Source organism: Gigantopelta aegis, chromosome 4 (assembly GCF_016097555.1).
Source record: "Gigantopelta aegis isolate Gae_Host chromosome 4, Gae_host_genome, whole genome shotgun sequence".
In the NCBI taxonomy this organism is placed as follows: Eukaryota; Metazoa; Mollusca; class Gastropoda; order Neomphalida; family Peltospiridae; genus Gigantopelta; species Gigantopelta aegis.
The window spans coordinates 75,717,958-75,735,967 of NC_054702.1; the positions used below are offsets into that span (position 1 = coordinate 75,717,958).

At 39.7% G+C, this 18,010-nt stretch overlaps 1 protein-coding gene across 1 annotated transcript in view; it reads right to left on the reverse strand.

The window, feature by feature from the left end:
* Positions 1-284: 284 nt before the first annotated feature.
* LOC121371103 (polypeptide N-acetylgalactosaminyltransferase 2-like) overlaps positions 285-18,010 on the reverse strand; it is a 69,007-nt gene continuing 51,281 nt past the window's right edge. The window contains exons 12-15 of the mRNA XM_041496755.1: positions 16,111-16,194; positions 15,468-15,594; positions 8,897-9,016; positions 285-6,274 (exon numbers count right to left, since the gene is read on the reverse strand). Coding sequence (XP_041352689.1) covers positions 6,119-6,274; positions 8,897-9,016; positions 15,468-15,594; positions 16,111-16,194 — 487 coding nt within the window. The 3' untranslated portion in view covers positions 285-6,118. The remainder of the gene's footprint in view (positions 6,275-8,896; positions 9,017-15,467; positions 15,595-16,110; positions 16,195-18,010) is intronic.

Here is an 18,010-nt window from a genome sequence, read left to right on the forward strand (position 1 = left end):
AAAACATAATTACAATTAAAGTTTGCATGATACATAAACATATGTACTAAAATCCAAATAAAATTAATTAAAACAAATGAAAATCAAAGTGAAAATGACTAGATAGAAGTTAAGTAATAAAATAGCAACATAATAATAACAGAACATAGGTTTAAAATATTACAACTTCTCACAATAATAATACATGTAATAATACACCAACAAATGTATTTTATTTTGTTATCTTCTTTTTTTTTCTCTTCAAAAATACTTTAATAAATACATATTAAAACCCCCAGAAAAAAACTAAAACAAAAACAACAAAACAATACAATTTTTTTTCCATTAAATCCACTAACAAATAGTATACTTTGTACAAATAGCAGTTTAAAACTAGTATTTCTAAACCTTTAAATACTTCTGTTTGCAGAACTAGTTCAAGTATGTTGCCATGAAGTAAGTCCGATTATACAAGAATTGAAAGACCTTACAGGATATGAAAATCCAATAAATTGTTTCTCTTTAAGTGGTACAACAGAGAAAGCAAGGCACGTTAGTGAAAAATTAGCTGCAAAGATATATTTTATACTACCAAGGGCTGTTTCAGAAAACATCATAGGAAGGTAGACTATTTGGAAGAGACCAACAGAACTTACTCTGGTGTTAACCACAAACCCCACAACAAACCAGCCATCAGACAGAGCTGATACGTACTGGGTACGAACCTGAGAACTGACTCCCACCCTGAATAAGTTATGATGGTTTAATGGGAAGACCATGTAAGAACACTCATTAGCCCAATGTCTGGGACATATAGCTGATATGAAATTTTAGTGTCATTATTAATAAGTATGTTTCATATTTAATTATAAGGATTGTCCGTTATTTCGTTTACGTTCATCTGGGTATGAACAAAACAAATTATTTCCGCAAACTTATGTGTCAATGGCTTCACCGATTCAGTTTGTGGATGATTTTGTTTAGTTCATACCCCAATGAATGTAAAAGAAATAACAGACAATCCTTAATTGGATATGAAAATAGAAATCAAGTAAAAATACAATGAATGAAAAACAAAGCCAAATTTATTATTGTGGCTATTAAGTAAAATGTCCATCAACCCCAACCACTGATTTGATCAATTCTGAGACAGCCATAGAAGTAAGCTAACAAAAATAATGCTGTATTTAAAACATTTCTGTATCATAAAATAATAAAAAAGGAACACTTCTTGCGTATTATTAATTAATGAAATAAATTTTTAAACATTTCTTTTCACATTTATGCCATTTCAGTTGCATAACAAGTGGAAATAGTACTTCTATGTAGTACAGTATATGTATTACTACTAGAGCAGCAAAATAATATATTTACTTTATACAAATTTATACAAATTTCATTCTGTAATACATGAAACAATTCTAGAAAAACAACAACATTGATGGTAATAGTCATCTCAGGCCTGTGTGCTAAAAAGTATGCAGTAGAGGTCTAGATTGTGGTGAGCCAATGTTTTTTGGGGAGGTGGGGGAGTGTGTGTGGGGAGGTCGAGGGTCCAGTCATACTCTCAAAGAAAACACATAAAAACAAAACAAAAATTTGCTTGAAGCAGGGGGAATTTGACCTTCCCTCTGCACACACACACCTATAAAAATAAAAGGCCAAATGCTGTGGTTATTTGACTGGAGTTATGACTGGTAGGTACTGTGTTCAAATCCTAGTAGTCTTACAGTGTGAGTGCCCAGCAAACTGTTTACACCTGACTAGTATGTTATGACTACCTGACTAGTATGTTATGACTGGTAAATTCAAAACTTTGCTTTGTACTGCTAGTGGTGTAAAGTTCATAAATTACAAACTTTCCTCAATTTAATGATTTACTCTATTCTGTTTGGACAACATCGATAAAAAACATAATGCTATCTTTCGATAAACCTCCGAAAATGGTGTGTATTTTGTGCAGGTACTGGGGTCTGTTCCACAAAGCAATCTTAGTGCTAAGATCACCTTAAGTGCATAACTACTGTATGTGCTTAAGATGATCTTAGTGCTAAGATCGCTTCCTGGAACGGGGCTCCTTGTCAACAAAAGAAGCACTGGATTCTATCTGTAATAAAATCTACTAGACGTTAATGCATGTGCTATAGGAAACATGACAAATAGCACACTGTTTATGGATTAGGTTGACCGTAAGTTATAACCAACTCTATTACCCCTAATCTAGGTATAACAAATGATACATCCACACTGACACAGGTGTTAAAAAGAAACAGTTTTTAGGTCATGTTTGCACTCCAAATAATAGAATACAAAAACAGGCAATTACTTCTGATACAAAGTATGTGCTGAAAAGAAACTATATAGCTGGTTTCCTCTTTATTATAAGATTATAACAGGTACACTAAATCTGTTATTTATAACATTGTAGTATAGCTATACAGCAGCAGGTGTGATAACTACTTTCTTTATATTGTGTTATTTGATATAAACACTAACAAGGTATTATTAGAAATAGCATAGCTAATCTGCAGCAGGTGTAAAACATAAAAGTCTGTTTAAATAATGTTTACATGATAACACTAAATAAGGCCTGGCCTAGTGCTTATAAAACTTTTAAAGTCTAGACTCGAGACTCTAATGTCATGGCAACGCCATACAAATTGTATGCATGTGACGTCATTAGAGATTAAGTCTGGACTCTAAAACGTTTTATAAGCATGGACCCTGGTATTTATTAGTAATAATAAACCTATACTCAGCCTACTGCAGCATGTGTAAACACCTTGTTAATACAGTACATATACCGGTACTCTAATACACCATCTGTACCTACCACCACAACGGGTAGTTATCAATACAGCCACACAGGAGCCAATGTAAAATACTGAGATCCAACAGTGCCACTCACTGTCAATACATTATAAGTTTGCCAAAAAACTAATCCTAATAAATGATGATGAAAACGCAGCCAAGCCACACATGATAAGGTAAGAATAAAGTTAGTTAGTACATGATTGTATGTTTAAACATTAGCATGTTTAACATTTTAGTCATGTTAACTTCTGTTCAACAACTTAGAAATATGTTACCAGGGCTGTTCCACAAAAGAATTGTAGCTACAGTTAATTGTTGTGACTTAAGGTGAGTTTTTTTAAATGGCACCGTAAACTTTACAGCCGTTCCACAAAGCAACCTTATGGGAGTGCCCCTTTAATTATTAAAATTTTCTTTGCGAACAAGTGCGAATTACTTAAATAATAAATTGGTTACTGACTTTTTGGAACATCTTGGATGTATTCATTGAGATCGGACATCCATGAAGAGTTATCTCCCGTATTTTTATGTTATGGTCGTATAACCTAGAATGTTTTTCACCAAATGCCGAGTTATGAAGGTATTTGGTATATATTAGATCCATTTTTACACAAAAAGTTAGTTTTTTTCTTAGAAAATGATCAAATCATCATCTACGTTGGTGGCTTACCTCGTACCAATTGTAAATTTTCAACGTAATTTATGACGATAGTAAGCTATGCCGCGTCGTGGAATGGGCTGGCAATCGCAGAAAAAAAGTAAGGTTGCGATGGTAGGTATTTATGGCGATAGTAGTGCTAAGATCGCTTTGTGGAACAGAACCCTGTTATTTATCTGTTCAAGTTTAGAAATGTGTTAAAACAACAACACTTACACCATTCAACACCTCAGGGATATGTTAAATGTCTGTTCATCACTTTAAAAACATATTCAACATCTGTTCAACACCTTAGAAATATGTTAAAACATTTGTTCAATATCCTATATGTTAAACATAATATACTGACTACTTGTATCTTTAACATGTTAAGCATATATAAACATGTTCCATCACTTTGAAAGTAAGTCAATATCTGCTAATCTATTTACATGTTTAACATGTGACACATTTAAAAGCATGTGACTTAAATATGTGAAATGTGGTTATTTAGGCATTATAAATGCATGTAACATGCTTTATAAATTTGGCTCTTGTGGTTCTGTTTGTTTTTATGTTAAACATCTGCTAAGTAAATACCTATATATTTAACATTAATTTTTTTTTAAATATCTTCTAATCACCTATCTTTATATTTAATGTTAGAAATATTTTAAATATAAATTGATCTAGATACATATATACCATTATGTGCCCTTTCTAAACTTGTACAAATGAAGAATGATCTGAGCATGAAAAGAATGTTAAAAACAGATCATATCTTGGGTTATCATTTACCGTTAAGATAAACATAATGTGCTCTAAAATGCAAATGCGGTTATGTTACACTAGAAGTACAAAGCAATTTTCCTAGTATATAACTAAATTTAATATGATAAATAATAAATAGTATTATTCTAATTTTTGCTTCCACATAATTAAGGCATCATCCTAATTACCAGCTTCTAACATTTCTAATCTACGTTCAAAATAACCCATGACTTGCCATTTTTGATACATCTATGTTACTACTTGCAAGTCAGAGATCAACACATTATATTAATAAACACTAAGTCTGTGGTATTTTCTATTCTGATTGTCATTAAGTAAAATGTTACATTCGAATCACAGCTTACAATGCACATGCATGTAAATCTTTACATTTATGTTCCTATAGAGGATACAAATACATATATTTGTTTTTCTATCATAGGCAAACATGTTTCCATCCTGGAATTTATACAAATACATAGTAAAATCTATTATAATGTATAAAGGGCACATATCCTTTATGCATGAACAAGGCTATAAAAGTCACCTGTTCTTAAATTGCATTTTCGTTGGTTTCTTCCTTCGGTGATTATTTGACAGAGGTAAACATATATTTATATATATATGTGGAGTTTGAAACATGTAGTTCATGTTAAATAAAATCAACTTTCCAGTAACATGGTGTTAGTATTGAAAGACCCCAGTGAATCGTTCCTCTATACAAAGTTAAATTTAATTTAAAATAAAAAATCCAGGATATGAAAAGACAGTTACTTTATGTTGATGAAAAATCATAAAAGACAAACATGACTAAGTTATTATTTTAAGCCATTAAAACCAAGACACAAAGTATCTCGATAAGACTAGGTAATCATCCATCTGGACTGTGACTATGTACATTCTTCCAGTTTCCCAGCCTTGTAAAGATAAACTATTATTTCCACATACATGTCCACAAAGTAAGATAAATCAAATAGCTTGGTTTTGTCTATCATTACTGGATTTGTTATGAGCAGATAAAGTGTATGATTCTATTCTGTTATACATGTACAATTACAGGTTTTGTTATGAGCAGATAAAGTGTATGATTCTATTCTCTGTTATACATGTACAATTACAGGTTTTGTTATTATCAGATAAAGTGTATGATTCTATTCATATTCTCTACTTATACATATACAACTATATGTAAACTGGGGTTCAGCCACAAACTGTAAGGTGGGGAGGAAAGTAAGTTTAATACAAAGGGGAAATGCATCCATTTTTAAAAAGACCATTCCAGGAAAATTACTATCACAGCTGGTATACTACACTCTATATAGTGGTGTTAAAGGACATTTTGATAAACTATTTCAAAATGTTTGTTAAAAAGAAAAATGAAGGCACAATATTTTAAGCTAGGTGGTGGGTGAAAATCGTTGATCTATCTCTAGTAAAGGAAAAATAGAATAGATACAAAAGCAGCTGTATGACCTTATAGTTATGGTTTTTATATTATCAGATATATGAGATACTAAAAATGTATTTTTTATGCTATTTATATTCTCAATGGATTTAAACATCAATATACAATACATAATGTCTAAGAGTGACAGAAAAAATAACCATATAACATTACCCAAGTTAATTAATAAAATAATATAAAAACTGTGGTTCTAAAAGCTACATACAAATCTGCACAAATGGTTGGTAATTTTTTTTAGTTAGATCTGTTAATACAATTAATGTATATAGGAAGACACATATTCTCTGTATGTCATAAATAAAATGGAATATTCATCACAGAAATTTCTTATCATCTACATATAATTTGAGCAATATAGTATCTACAGAAATTTTAAAATAAACTTCTAAATTAAATAATACATTTACATTTTTTGTTTTGATTACTAAAATGTTGACTACATGAAACTGAAATTACATCTTATTGAGGGAAAATGCCCATCTTTGTGACGGGGTTTCTGTGTTGCAAGGGTTTGCAATCAAACCTCGTTCCTGCACCTCCACGCTGTCTATGCAGAGATCAAACGTGCGACTTTTTAACATGGTGTCTCCATCAACACGATCCCATTGCTGAAACATAACAACAAATTTCAACATAAATGAGAATTAAAACTAGATATATCAAAAACAATATTTTCAGTTTTAAAAAATCACTCATATTGCTTCTATGCTTTAATTTTAGTCCGTTAAAATAAACACAACCAGACTGACTGACCCACTAATAAAACTGTGACTTACATCAAAGCAAACTTTAAAAAAAATATTTAAAAATATTTTAATTGTTCACTTGTCCCATCCTACACAAATGTTTTTTGTAAATAATTTTAGTTTGGTTTGACATAAAAAAGAAAAGTAAAAGTAAAAGTGTGTTGGAAATAACAAAAAATCCACCCTATTTTTGTGTGCAATTTAGAAAACAATCGACTCAGAAATAAGTAACTTGTAGTAAATTCCATAGTATAAACAAATGTGTTCCCCGTGGAACAGACTATAAAATGAAACTGCAAACAAATATAACTGTTTACATAATATACTCTTCAAAAAAAGAAACGCAAAAGGGTACAAATGGGTTATAACTCCGATTTTATGTTTCCTACCGGTTCATGCTTTGTGAATATAAGGTCATTGCATGTCCCAAACACATTCCCACGGTTACATTCGATAAAACGCAGCTACTGTACAATAAAGTTTCAAAATGTGAATATTCGCAAAAACGCAGCCACGTGCAAACCATGTCACCACTGCACGTGCGTTGTCTGCACGTGCAACATGAACACCGACAGTATAAAAGTGCAGGGTGTTCGCTTGCCTGGCCTCTGTATCTGGCCGACAGTTGACAATCCAGGACATGCCACGTCTCAGTGAACCGCAGAGAAACAATGCCATCGGCCGACTAGACGCAGGCGAATCCAGAACGGCCGTTGCCAGGGCATTCCATGTGTCCCCAAGCACCATCTCCAGACTGTGGGACCGTTACCAGCAACATGGATCAACACGTGACCTCCCTAGATCCGGTCGACCACGGGTCACTACCCCCGGGCAGGACCGCTACATCCGGGTACGCCACCTTCGGGAACGATTGACTACTGCCACCTCCACAGCCGCAGCAATACCAGGTTTGCGCAGGATATCCGACCAGACCGTACGGAACCGCCTACGTGAGGTAGGAATTCGTGCCAGACGTCCAGTTCGAGGTGTCATCTTAACACCACAACACTGTCGACTCCGACTGCAGTGGTGCCAGATTCATCGACAATGGCCTCAACTGCGATGGAGACAGGTGTGGTTCAGTGACGAGTCCCGATTTCTGCTCCGACGTCATGATGGAAGATGTCGCGTGTATAGGCATCGTGGTGAACGTTATGCGGCAAACTGCGTGCAGGAAGTGGACAGATTCGGCGGGGGTAGTGTCATGGTGTGGGCAGCCATCTCACACACTGGCAGAACTGACCTGGTCCACGTGCAGGGCAACCTGAATGCACAGGGCTACATTGACCAGATCCTCCAGCCACACATCGTTCCAGTTATGGCCAACGCCAACGCAGTGTTCCAACATGACAACGCCAGGCCTCACACAGCACGTCTCACAACGGCTTTCCTACAGAACAACAACATTAATGTCCTTCCTTGGCTATCGATATCACCGGATTTGAACCCAATTGAGCATCTATGGGACGAGTTGGACCGACGCCTCCGACAGCGACAACCACAGCCCCAGACCCTGCCCGAGCTGGCAGCAGCCTTGCAGGCCGAGTGGGCCGTCATCCATACTCTGGTTGCTTCAATGGGCAGGCGGTGCCAGGCAGTTGTCAACACACGCGGAGGCCACACCCGGTATTGACTCCAGATGACCTTGACCTTGGTGGTGTGTCCTATCACTTACTCACAATGGACTAGAGTGAATTGTGAACAATCCTGCAACATTTGGTAATTATCGGACTCACCATTCAATAATTAAATCAATTCTCCAAATGTTACGACAATGTGGTTTTGCGTTTCTTCTTTTGAAGAGTATATTTTGATAGTCTTGTTTGATCATAAAAAATGATTTATAAATATAAACGTATTCAATGCAATGTTAATAAACAAATTTAGAACAATATTACAGCAGGTTAAAATATTATTTCAGTTTAGATTCTGCCCTCCCCACCCACTCGTTGGGTCGAACTTGGAAGGGTCGAATACACCGCAATACTCGAATCGAAAACGAAGTCCCAAGTTACACTTACACGATGTTGACCAAATGGTTGGGTTGAACTACCTCATGGGTCGAACACTTTCTTGAGCAGTGATGGAGTTCAAGCCAACAGGATTCAAATGTACTTTAACACAAGGAAGGCATTTTTATTTAACGACGTACTCAACTCATTTTAATTAGTTATATGGTGTCAGACAGGGTTAAGGACCACACAGATAACGAGAGAGGAATCCTGCTGCCATCACACCATTTGCTACTCTTGTCAATCTTTTATATGCAGCATCTCATAAGACAGGATAGTACATACCATGACCTTTGTTACACCAGTTTTGGAGGACTGGCTTCAAAAAGAAATGGCCCAATGGACCAAGCGACGGGACTCGATCCTAGACCTACCGCACATCAAGCAAGCGCTTTTCCACTGGGCTAAATTCCACCCCATTTTAAAGTAAGTGACTATAAAAACATGCATCTGAAGAATACACTGATCTAACCTGAAGGTTGTTGTCAGGCTGGCACTGGAACAGCTTAACAACCACTCCTGGAGTTGTGCCAGTCAAGGTAACACAAAGGTCAATGTGTTTGATAGCACCAGTTTTTGTGAGAGAAAATTCCTGTTAAAAGACGTGAAACACACAAATTGTTACGTTCTAAATTCCTGTTAAGACATTTGAAACAAACAAATTGTTACGTTCTAAATTCCTGTTAAAAGACACTTGAAACACACAATTTGTTACGTTCTAAATTCTCATTAAAAGACACGTGAAAGACACAAATTGTTAAGTTCTTGTAGGAACAACTGAAAATGGAATTCATTTAGAAAATAGTTTAATGACAGACAATGATACACTCCAATCCACTAACAAATGATTGTAGTGCAAATAATTCCCCAGTTTCCAACAACCTTTGAAAAATATTATTATTTCACATGGTGATATTTCTATATAAAATTAGAAAATTTGTTTCTAATTTTCATTATTATTCATACTTACCTAGTACTAGCACAACAACTGTTAATTCCCACCCGCCCCGAGGGAGGTCTTTTTTTATTCAGTCATTCCGGACTTTGAATCGATACCGAGGATATACGGTCTACCCATGCGCAGGTGTAGGTTATACATCCGGCAAGGTGAGATAATTCTGCAGTGGAGGTTATAACTCAGGATCATATAGCATTGTTGTTGTGCTAGTACTAGGTAAGTATGAATAATAATGAAAATTAGAAAAAAAGATTCTAATAGTCTTATTCAACTTACCGTACTAGCACAACAACAATGCTATAACAGATGTGATATAACACCGTTAAAGCACGAGAATTTAACATTAAAGGGAGGAGGTAAGAAAACAAGGAGGACTTACCCATTCAACCAGTAGTGTTCGTCTCAAGTAATGATACAGTGAAAAAGCAACCCACATCATACGAGGTATAAAATGTCAAAGTGACTTAAATTGAAGAACTACAACCCCAATTAAAAGTAAACCAAGTTAACAAGGTGAGGAAACCCGCACACCAAGTAATGATAAAAGACACTCGACTGCCCCAGATAGTCAACCATCCACCCCCCACTCTCCTAACAGGAGGTGGAGAACTATCTCCCAGAAAGACTGCCGCTAGCGACCAGACGAAATAAGGGTCGCCCCCTACTCGTGCAATGACTGATTGAATCCGCCGAGTTCTGTCCGGACCAACAGCCATATTACAGAAATAAAACTGGTAAAACGTGTGTCGACCTTTCCAAAACCCCGCACTCATGACCTTGAAAATGTCCAAAGAATCATGGAAATTAAGGGAAGCAGAAATCGCCCGAATCTCATGAGGTCGAACGGAGACATTCCGCAGAACATGATCATCCGCCTTCTCATATACCAGTTTGATGGTTGCATCAATCCATCTCGACAAAGCATTCTTCATAATGTCTCCTGGTTGGCTTGTGAAAGAGATAAACAGTCTCTTAGTGTTTTGCCGGAGACTTCTAGTACGCTCCAAATAGAATTTCAAAGCCCGCACCGGACAAAGAAGTCTATCAGAATTATCCGCAGAAAGCATACGAGATAAACACTGAATGATGGCCCGAGGAAACTCTTCCCCTGGCACCTGGTTCTTAGCCACGAAAACAGGATCAGTACGTAACGTAACTGACCCGTCCGTATTGTAATCCACCAAATCATGCAAAAAAGCATGAATCTCACTAATATGACGGCAAGTTGCTAGTGAGACCAGAAACAAAGTTTTTCATGTCAAATGACGAAGACTGGCGAATTTCAAAGGCTCGTAGGGCTTGCCTTTTGAGTGCATGCAGAACCAGAAAAACATTCCATTTAGGCAAAATGGAAGGCTTCTCAACCGTGTTTGGCAATGACTTAAGCCAGTCATGCAACACCAGATTCGTTGAGAAATCTTGACGTCCACACTGCCTCAGAAGAGTGAAAATGGACGACCGGTGACTTCTCACTGTTTGTACCTTCAGCTGTCTTTCTTGGACAAGAGCCAGAAAGTACTCAGCTAAATCATTAACAGTAGACGACAAGGGATCCACGTCCCTCTCAGTCGCCCAACGAACCCAAGCGCGCCAGTGACACTGGTAGACCCTCTTCGAAGCGCCAGTCTACGAGACGAACTCAGCAACCCGTTTAGAAAAGCCTCGGTTTCGGAGGGAAACCACAACAACCGCCATACTTCGGATGCCACTCTGTCTGACACAGTCTCTGACTGAGCAGATTGGGTATCAACGGCAACCGCACTGGCTCCTGCACTAAAAGTGACAGGAGCGAAGGAAACCAGGCTTGAGCTGCCCAACTCGGGGCTACGAGCGTGACACGCCAAGCAGAACCGGAGGGGGAAAGGCGTAAAAATCCAGTCCCGTCCAGTCCATGCTCAACACATCGTACTCCAGTGCCAGTGGGTCTGGTACCGGCGATACAAACACTGGATACTGACTGTTCAGGTGAGTGGCAAACATATCGAGTTGAGGACTCCCCCACAACTGAAGAACTCGATAAGCCACCGTCCGGTGCAACATCCACTCTGTCTGAACCTGGAAACGAGGACTCAAAGAGTCCGCCAAGACGTTCACGGACGAAGGAATGTGTTTGGCCAATAACACCACTCCCCAATCGTCGCACCATTCCAGAATCTCCAAAGCCGCAAGACTCAATGACAGGGATTTGGTGCCTCCCCACTGATTGAGGTACGCAACAACCGACATGTTGTCCGACCTCAACAAAATTTTGATGATGTCGAATAACAGTCCTGAAATGGAGAGAAGCGCGACGCACCGCTTCCATCTCCAACAGGTTGACGTGATGACTCCTCTCTGAAGGAGTCCACACCCCTGACAGATGTTGATCCAAAAGGTGTGCACCGAACCCCTCGAGGGAAGCATCGGTAAACAGGACCAACTCTGGAGAAAGTGGGTGTAAAGGAACGGCCTGGGACATACACTTGTCCACTAGACACTCTTGGATCGGAAGAATGAACCAAGGCCCCAATGGTATCACCAAATCCCAGCTGAGACCATCCCACACTCGGCACAAATGCCATTGAAGCGGTCTCTTGAACTGTCTGAACCGCACATTCAGCGCCACAAGCGATTCGAGATGGCCTATCAACACATGGAGCGTGCGCACCAACGCACTTTGCTCCACCAGCAGACGTTGCGCCAACGTCGTGAAATTGTGAAGTCGCGAATCCGTCGGAAGAACGGACTCCTCCACAAGGTTGAAAACCACCCCGAGATAAGTGAAAACCTGTGTTGGCACTAATTCCAACTTGACCCAATTGGGAATTAACCCCAATCGGAGAATCATGTCGATCACGAACTCCACACCCACGAGACATGCCGTCTGTGACGCCGCCGGAATTAACCAATCGTCCAGGTAATTGTGCATCCGTATACCCAACAGATGTACACGCCCCACCACTGCCTTTACTACCTGAGTAAAGACGTGAGGGCTTGTGGCCAATCCGAATGAAAGAACTTGAAACTCGTAAGCTCTGCCGTCGTAGAGGAAACGCAAGTACTTCCAAAAATCCTGATGGATTGGAACATGCAGGTAAGCGTCCTTCAAATCGATGGACACAGCCCATTCCCCCACCTGAAGCAAAGTGCAAACAGACTGAACTGTCTCCATCTTCATAGATGGAATAACGACGTACGAATACAGCGGCTTCAGGTTTAGAATTGGTCGCCACTTGCCATTCTTCTTCTGGGCGAAGAACAGATGGGAATAAAATCCCGGAGTGCCCAAATCTACCTCCTGAATGGCTTTCTTGTCGAAAAACTCGACAACCATCTTCTCCACCAGTACTCGTTTGTCGACAGCCGGTACTGCAGGTAACCGGGGGGAGGACGTCAGTGGAGGGGGTGATGAAAACAGAATTCTGTATCCGTTGTGGACAACCGACAAAACCCATGGGTCCAGATCTGGCAGTTCGCACCAACTTTGAACAAAATGGCGCGATCTGCCCCCCACAGGAAGATCTGCTAACGGAACCTCCGTAAGCAGATGTCGATTGTCCAAGCACCCTCATCCCGGCTGCTTCCCACCCCTGGGCGCCTTGCCCCAAGCGGAACCATGAAAATGTGCTGGCTTCCCTCGAAAACGTCCCTGTTTTGATGAACCACGGGCATTACCCGATTGCACGCCCGAATCAGACACCACAGGAATCTGATAACTGTCAAGAAAAGTCGATTTCTTAACAGGTGGAGGCTTAAAAGTAGACGCCGCCTGGCGCTTACAAGGAGTTCGGAACTGAGCAGCAGGGACGAATTTCGCCGCTTCTTGGTCCATGACCAAGTTAAAATTGGTCCCAAAAAGTAAGGTTTCCCTTACTGAGCGACTACGAAAGTAGGTTTTAACCACACCTGTCACTCTCAGTCCCGCCAGGTAATGATCCCGATGCAGAAGTAGACTGTTGGCAAAAACACACCCAGCAAGCTGAGCGACGTGATGAGAGGCTTTAGAAGCCACCAACAAACAACCCTTAGCCATTGGCGAAAGACCCGTGACTGCTTTATCTAACCCAAATAGGAACGTACCTAAATGGTTATTGACTTGAAAAAGAAGTTTAGATAACCTCTCCAAAGTCTCTAAATCCGTGAGTGGCACGCTGACATTAGGAGATGGGTGGCAGTCTGCCTTCACCCTAGCGGAAACGACCGCTGGATGTAAAAGGAAAGAAGCTCCCAATGTCTTATACGAAGACGTGGACAAAACCTTCGCCGCAGACAACAGTTTCCCGGTAGCTAACGCTGCCGGAAACTCTTCCACCACCGCCCCCCAAAATACGATCGCTACCCGCAATCAAAGCATCAATCTCCGCATGAGATTCAACCGCCTCGTGCGCTAACGGCAAGCCGAAATCCTGCTGCGGAGCGTCCGTCGCTAAAGGCCGGTTTCCAAACAAAACACCCTTGTAAGACTGAACAGTCTCCTCTGACGGAATTGCATCCGCGCACACCAGTCGGACCTGTTCCTGTACAACCAAGAACCGCCTGGTAATCATAATCGCTATCTGGCGTACCATCGGCCAAATTGGGAATCTCATCAAGCACTGAACTGGTGCCGACCCTTCCCCTGAACCACACACTGATTCGGAGGGAAAATCCTCTTCCGAAGAAGAAATTTTCTCAAACGACGCGCCATGCGCTGACCGTAACGGAAACGAAACTGCATGGGCAAGACGATGCGGACCGGCCGAATCTGCAAACTGGTCCAACCCCGGTCTCGCTGGAAACTCCGGCGGTGGAGGGACTGGTGGAGGCGATACCCCTAGCCAGGCCATGAAATTCTCACAAAGAGAAACATAGTCCCCCTCGAGTCCGCCCCTGAGGGCGACCCGAAACTATCAGACCCTGAACGAAAGGTTCCGCCCACGCAGTCGAGGGATAACGCCTGGAACCTCTACCCCGATCTGACAGGTCCGGATTGACCATCGGTGTAGACACAGGCGCACCCAAGAAAGCTGCAGTTTCCCTGATCCCTGCCGAAGCAGACAATGGGACTGGTGGTATCGGTTGAACCGGACTGTCAGGAAATTCATACAAGTACGAATCCTGCGTCGAATTCTGAACCGACGGAGGCAAAAGCAAATCCCCAGGTGGAACGGAGCCCGACCTGGAAGAAACCAGGCTGAAGCAGGGAGCAACAGCGCCCCCTCCGCGCCAAGCGGCGCTTCGGGTTTACTGGTATCACCATGAAGATGGCGAACAGACGAGGAGGCGCCCTTGCGCCTACCACTTGTCCGCGAGCTCTTTGAACTGGACACCGACTTGCCGACCGACGGCAAATCGGTATGGAGCACGACCCCGGAGGTTGCCACTGTGCTCCGCCCGTCCCGTTCACGTCTAATCATCCTCTTACGCTCGGCATCTTTTGACAGCTTCTTAGCCTTCCCCCACGTGGAGGTGGACCAATTTATGCAGATATGACACTGGCGTTCAAAACAACAAGAATGACATAACAAATGCTGATCAAACTGGGGCAGTCATTTAAGACAACCCCCCTCGACACACACACAACCAACCGGTTGGAGCCCGAGGAAGCAGTGTCAGACATTAACCCCCTGTGTAAATCACCCAAAAGACCTTGTATGACAGAGTAAAACAAAATTACAAATTAATAAACAATTTAACAATTTGACAAATTTTTTACTACAGAACTCGAACACGACTGCAATGGAAGACTGCAGAATCAAAAACGAAGATATACAGTCTACCCATGCGCGGGTGTAGGTTATACATCCGGCAAGGGGAGATAATTCTGCAGTGGAGGTTATAACTCAGGGTTGTATAGCATTGTTGTTGTGCTAGTACGGTAAGTTGAATAAGACTATCTGCAATCTGCAAACAAACAATATGGACCATAGCTATGAAGAAATAAGTCAAACCTACTAATGTTCAAAACAACCAAATAGATAAACAAAAGATCTGTATATGTGTATATATAAAATATTTCCTTGAATTCTACACAACTTTATTCTCTTACACCTGCACACACACACACACACCCACACACCCACACACATCCACATCCACACACACACACACACACACGACATGTTACCTGGTTTCCACCAGCATTATGACATGGGTATATTCCCAGCGTCCCGTCCTGAAAGTGTCCCAGTGTGTCAATACACCCTTCTTCCTGCTGTATGCTGCCAAACGCTACGTCTTGAGTATCTGGGACTCTGTGAGAAAATAATTAACACAAATTCACATTAGTTGGTATGCTAGTGTTTTTATATAACAGTTGTAAGAGAGGCAATTTTATATCACTTTCCAACTATCTGCCTCAATAACAAGAGGCAACAAATTCAATCCCCCACAACAGACCCATTGGTTTTTATTCCTTTTTTAATTAGTGTATCATTATAGTCATTATAGTTGTTTGTGAAGAGGGAGAAACCATAATGCGTCTCCAAGCATTATGTACATTTTGGAGTTGGATGATCTAGCATTATGCAATGTTACAGGGAGAGGATATAGACAAAAATACTGTTATGAAATATCTGAATGACCCCACAGACTCGTCTATCAACATTTAATCCATATAAAGTCTACAAAGATTCCACAAGTGTTGTTTGATGTTTTTATAGCAAACATTCACAAATATCAGTCGCTGTATCTCAAGTTTACAATACTCAAATTCATAACATTCAACCACAGTTATACGAAGTTAATCATAATGTACTGTCTACACCTACTTTAACTCTGGGTAAACATTTTCCAAAAACCACTTAAATGGTTTGCATTTCAGGTCTTTTTTAAGCTGTAATCTTTTGGACACACTGAAAAGAGAAGTACACTGTTAAACATAAACATATATTACCGTATTTGACCGGAACAATGCCCAGAGGGCTTATTCCCAGACAAGTGGCCACTTTTGTTTAAAAAAAAAAAAAAAAAAAAAATCAAAATTCAAAATAATAATAATTAAATGAACCTGGGAAAGAAAAAAAAACTGTTCATTACCATGTCTATTAAATAATAGTGTTCCATTTATTATTAATAAATAGTAATACATTCAAACCTTTTCATATGGCCCTCTGGTATACCACCATCCCTGCTTATCACCTAAAACATGTTTGAGAACAGATCGTTTGTATTTAAATTTATAATTTTTTTACCCCCCCCCCCCCTATCCATCAACGCATTGGGTGACACATTCCTATATGAAAGCATAGTAAAATAACCCGATATATCGCAATCGGACGATCTCGTCTACCATCTACTAATTTGTGACAAGTAGCTGGGTTTTTTTACACTACACAGTAAAACAAATTACCACTGTGGGAACCAGTCAATTTGCAAATATCAGCTGACTGAACTTGGGTGTAGTCTGCCAATCACTCATTCGCTGAATGTGTGACATCATAAGGTACATGCCAGCATTGTCTCAGGTGATGGTCGTTCCACAATTCCATAATGGAAAATCAAGATTACTACCTTTTTATTTATTTATTTAATCCTTTAAAATAGTATGTAACGTTAAGCCCCCATCCCACCCTCCAAAATTACTTCATTAGCTCTTACAAATAAAAATAGGAAATTGTTTTTAACATGTTACATAATTCTGAACAAATACCCCTCCCTCTAGTTTTATAATGTACCCTATTTGAGCCTCTCTTTAGGCATTAGTTCATCAGTACTTGCAAGCATATCAATCAGAATAAAGAGGGCTGTAATATAGCATATTAAATATTGTTGTTATTCTGTAACACAACTAGGGTAGCCTACTTTGGGGCCAGTACTAAGCTTTGGTGCACTTACAAGTGGAAATAATAAAACTCGCAATAACGCCATATTCATTATAAGCCAAAATCAGTGGGCGGTATAACAAGGTTTGACTCTAATAATAAAAATGCATCTAGTATCTAATTATCAGAAACCTACATAAAATTAACCGTTTTACTTCCTATGTAGTATGTTACAATTACTTATCAATGCCGTTTATTTACATCCAAAATTTAATGCTGAGAAGACTTGCAACAACAGCAATTAACAACATACCGGTACTGGCATTTGTGTATACACGTTTGTTTCAGACACCAAACACTGGCAAACAGAGATGTGCGTGCATGCAAATTCTAACAGCTTACATACTTTTAAGCTATAGTACTGTTGTCAATCTAGGTTATTGCAACTGTTTATAGCCAACGAGAATAAGGTATTGTCCTAAATAGACATGGGTTTTAGTTCAGACCTGGACTTCGGTAGATGGAAGGAAGACTGCAGACATGAATTGAAAACAATGTTACACATTGTTAGACTGCTAAATCTCACTGGTCATAATAAAATAGTGTTACATTTGTGTTAATTATTTGTTACAGTATGACCTTTTAAATGAACATAAAATTCCACAATTAAATGCTTTCTTAATTCATTGCAATAATATTTTACACCGATATGTAAGTCAATAATTACGAAAATGCCCCATAAAACATCACTCCCGTAGAACACTGCCGGAAACGACCGAGTAAAATTCTCGGTAAAAATATTTGCCTGTAAATAGCCGTGACGTCACGAAGGGTACGCGCTTTACAGAAACCTACCAAGAGATGACTTCCAGCGCAAGCGAAAGTTGGACCAACAGCGACTGCCAAG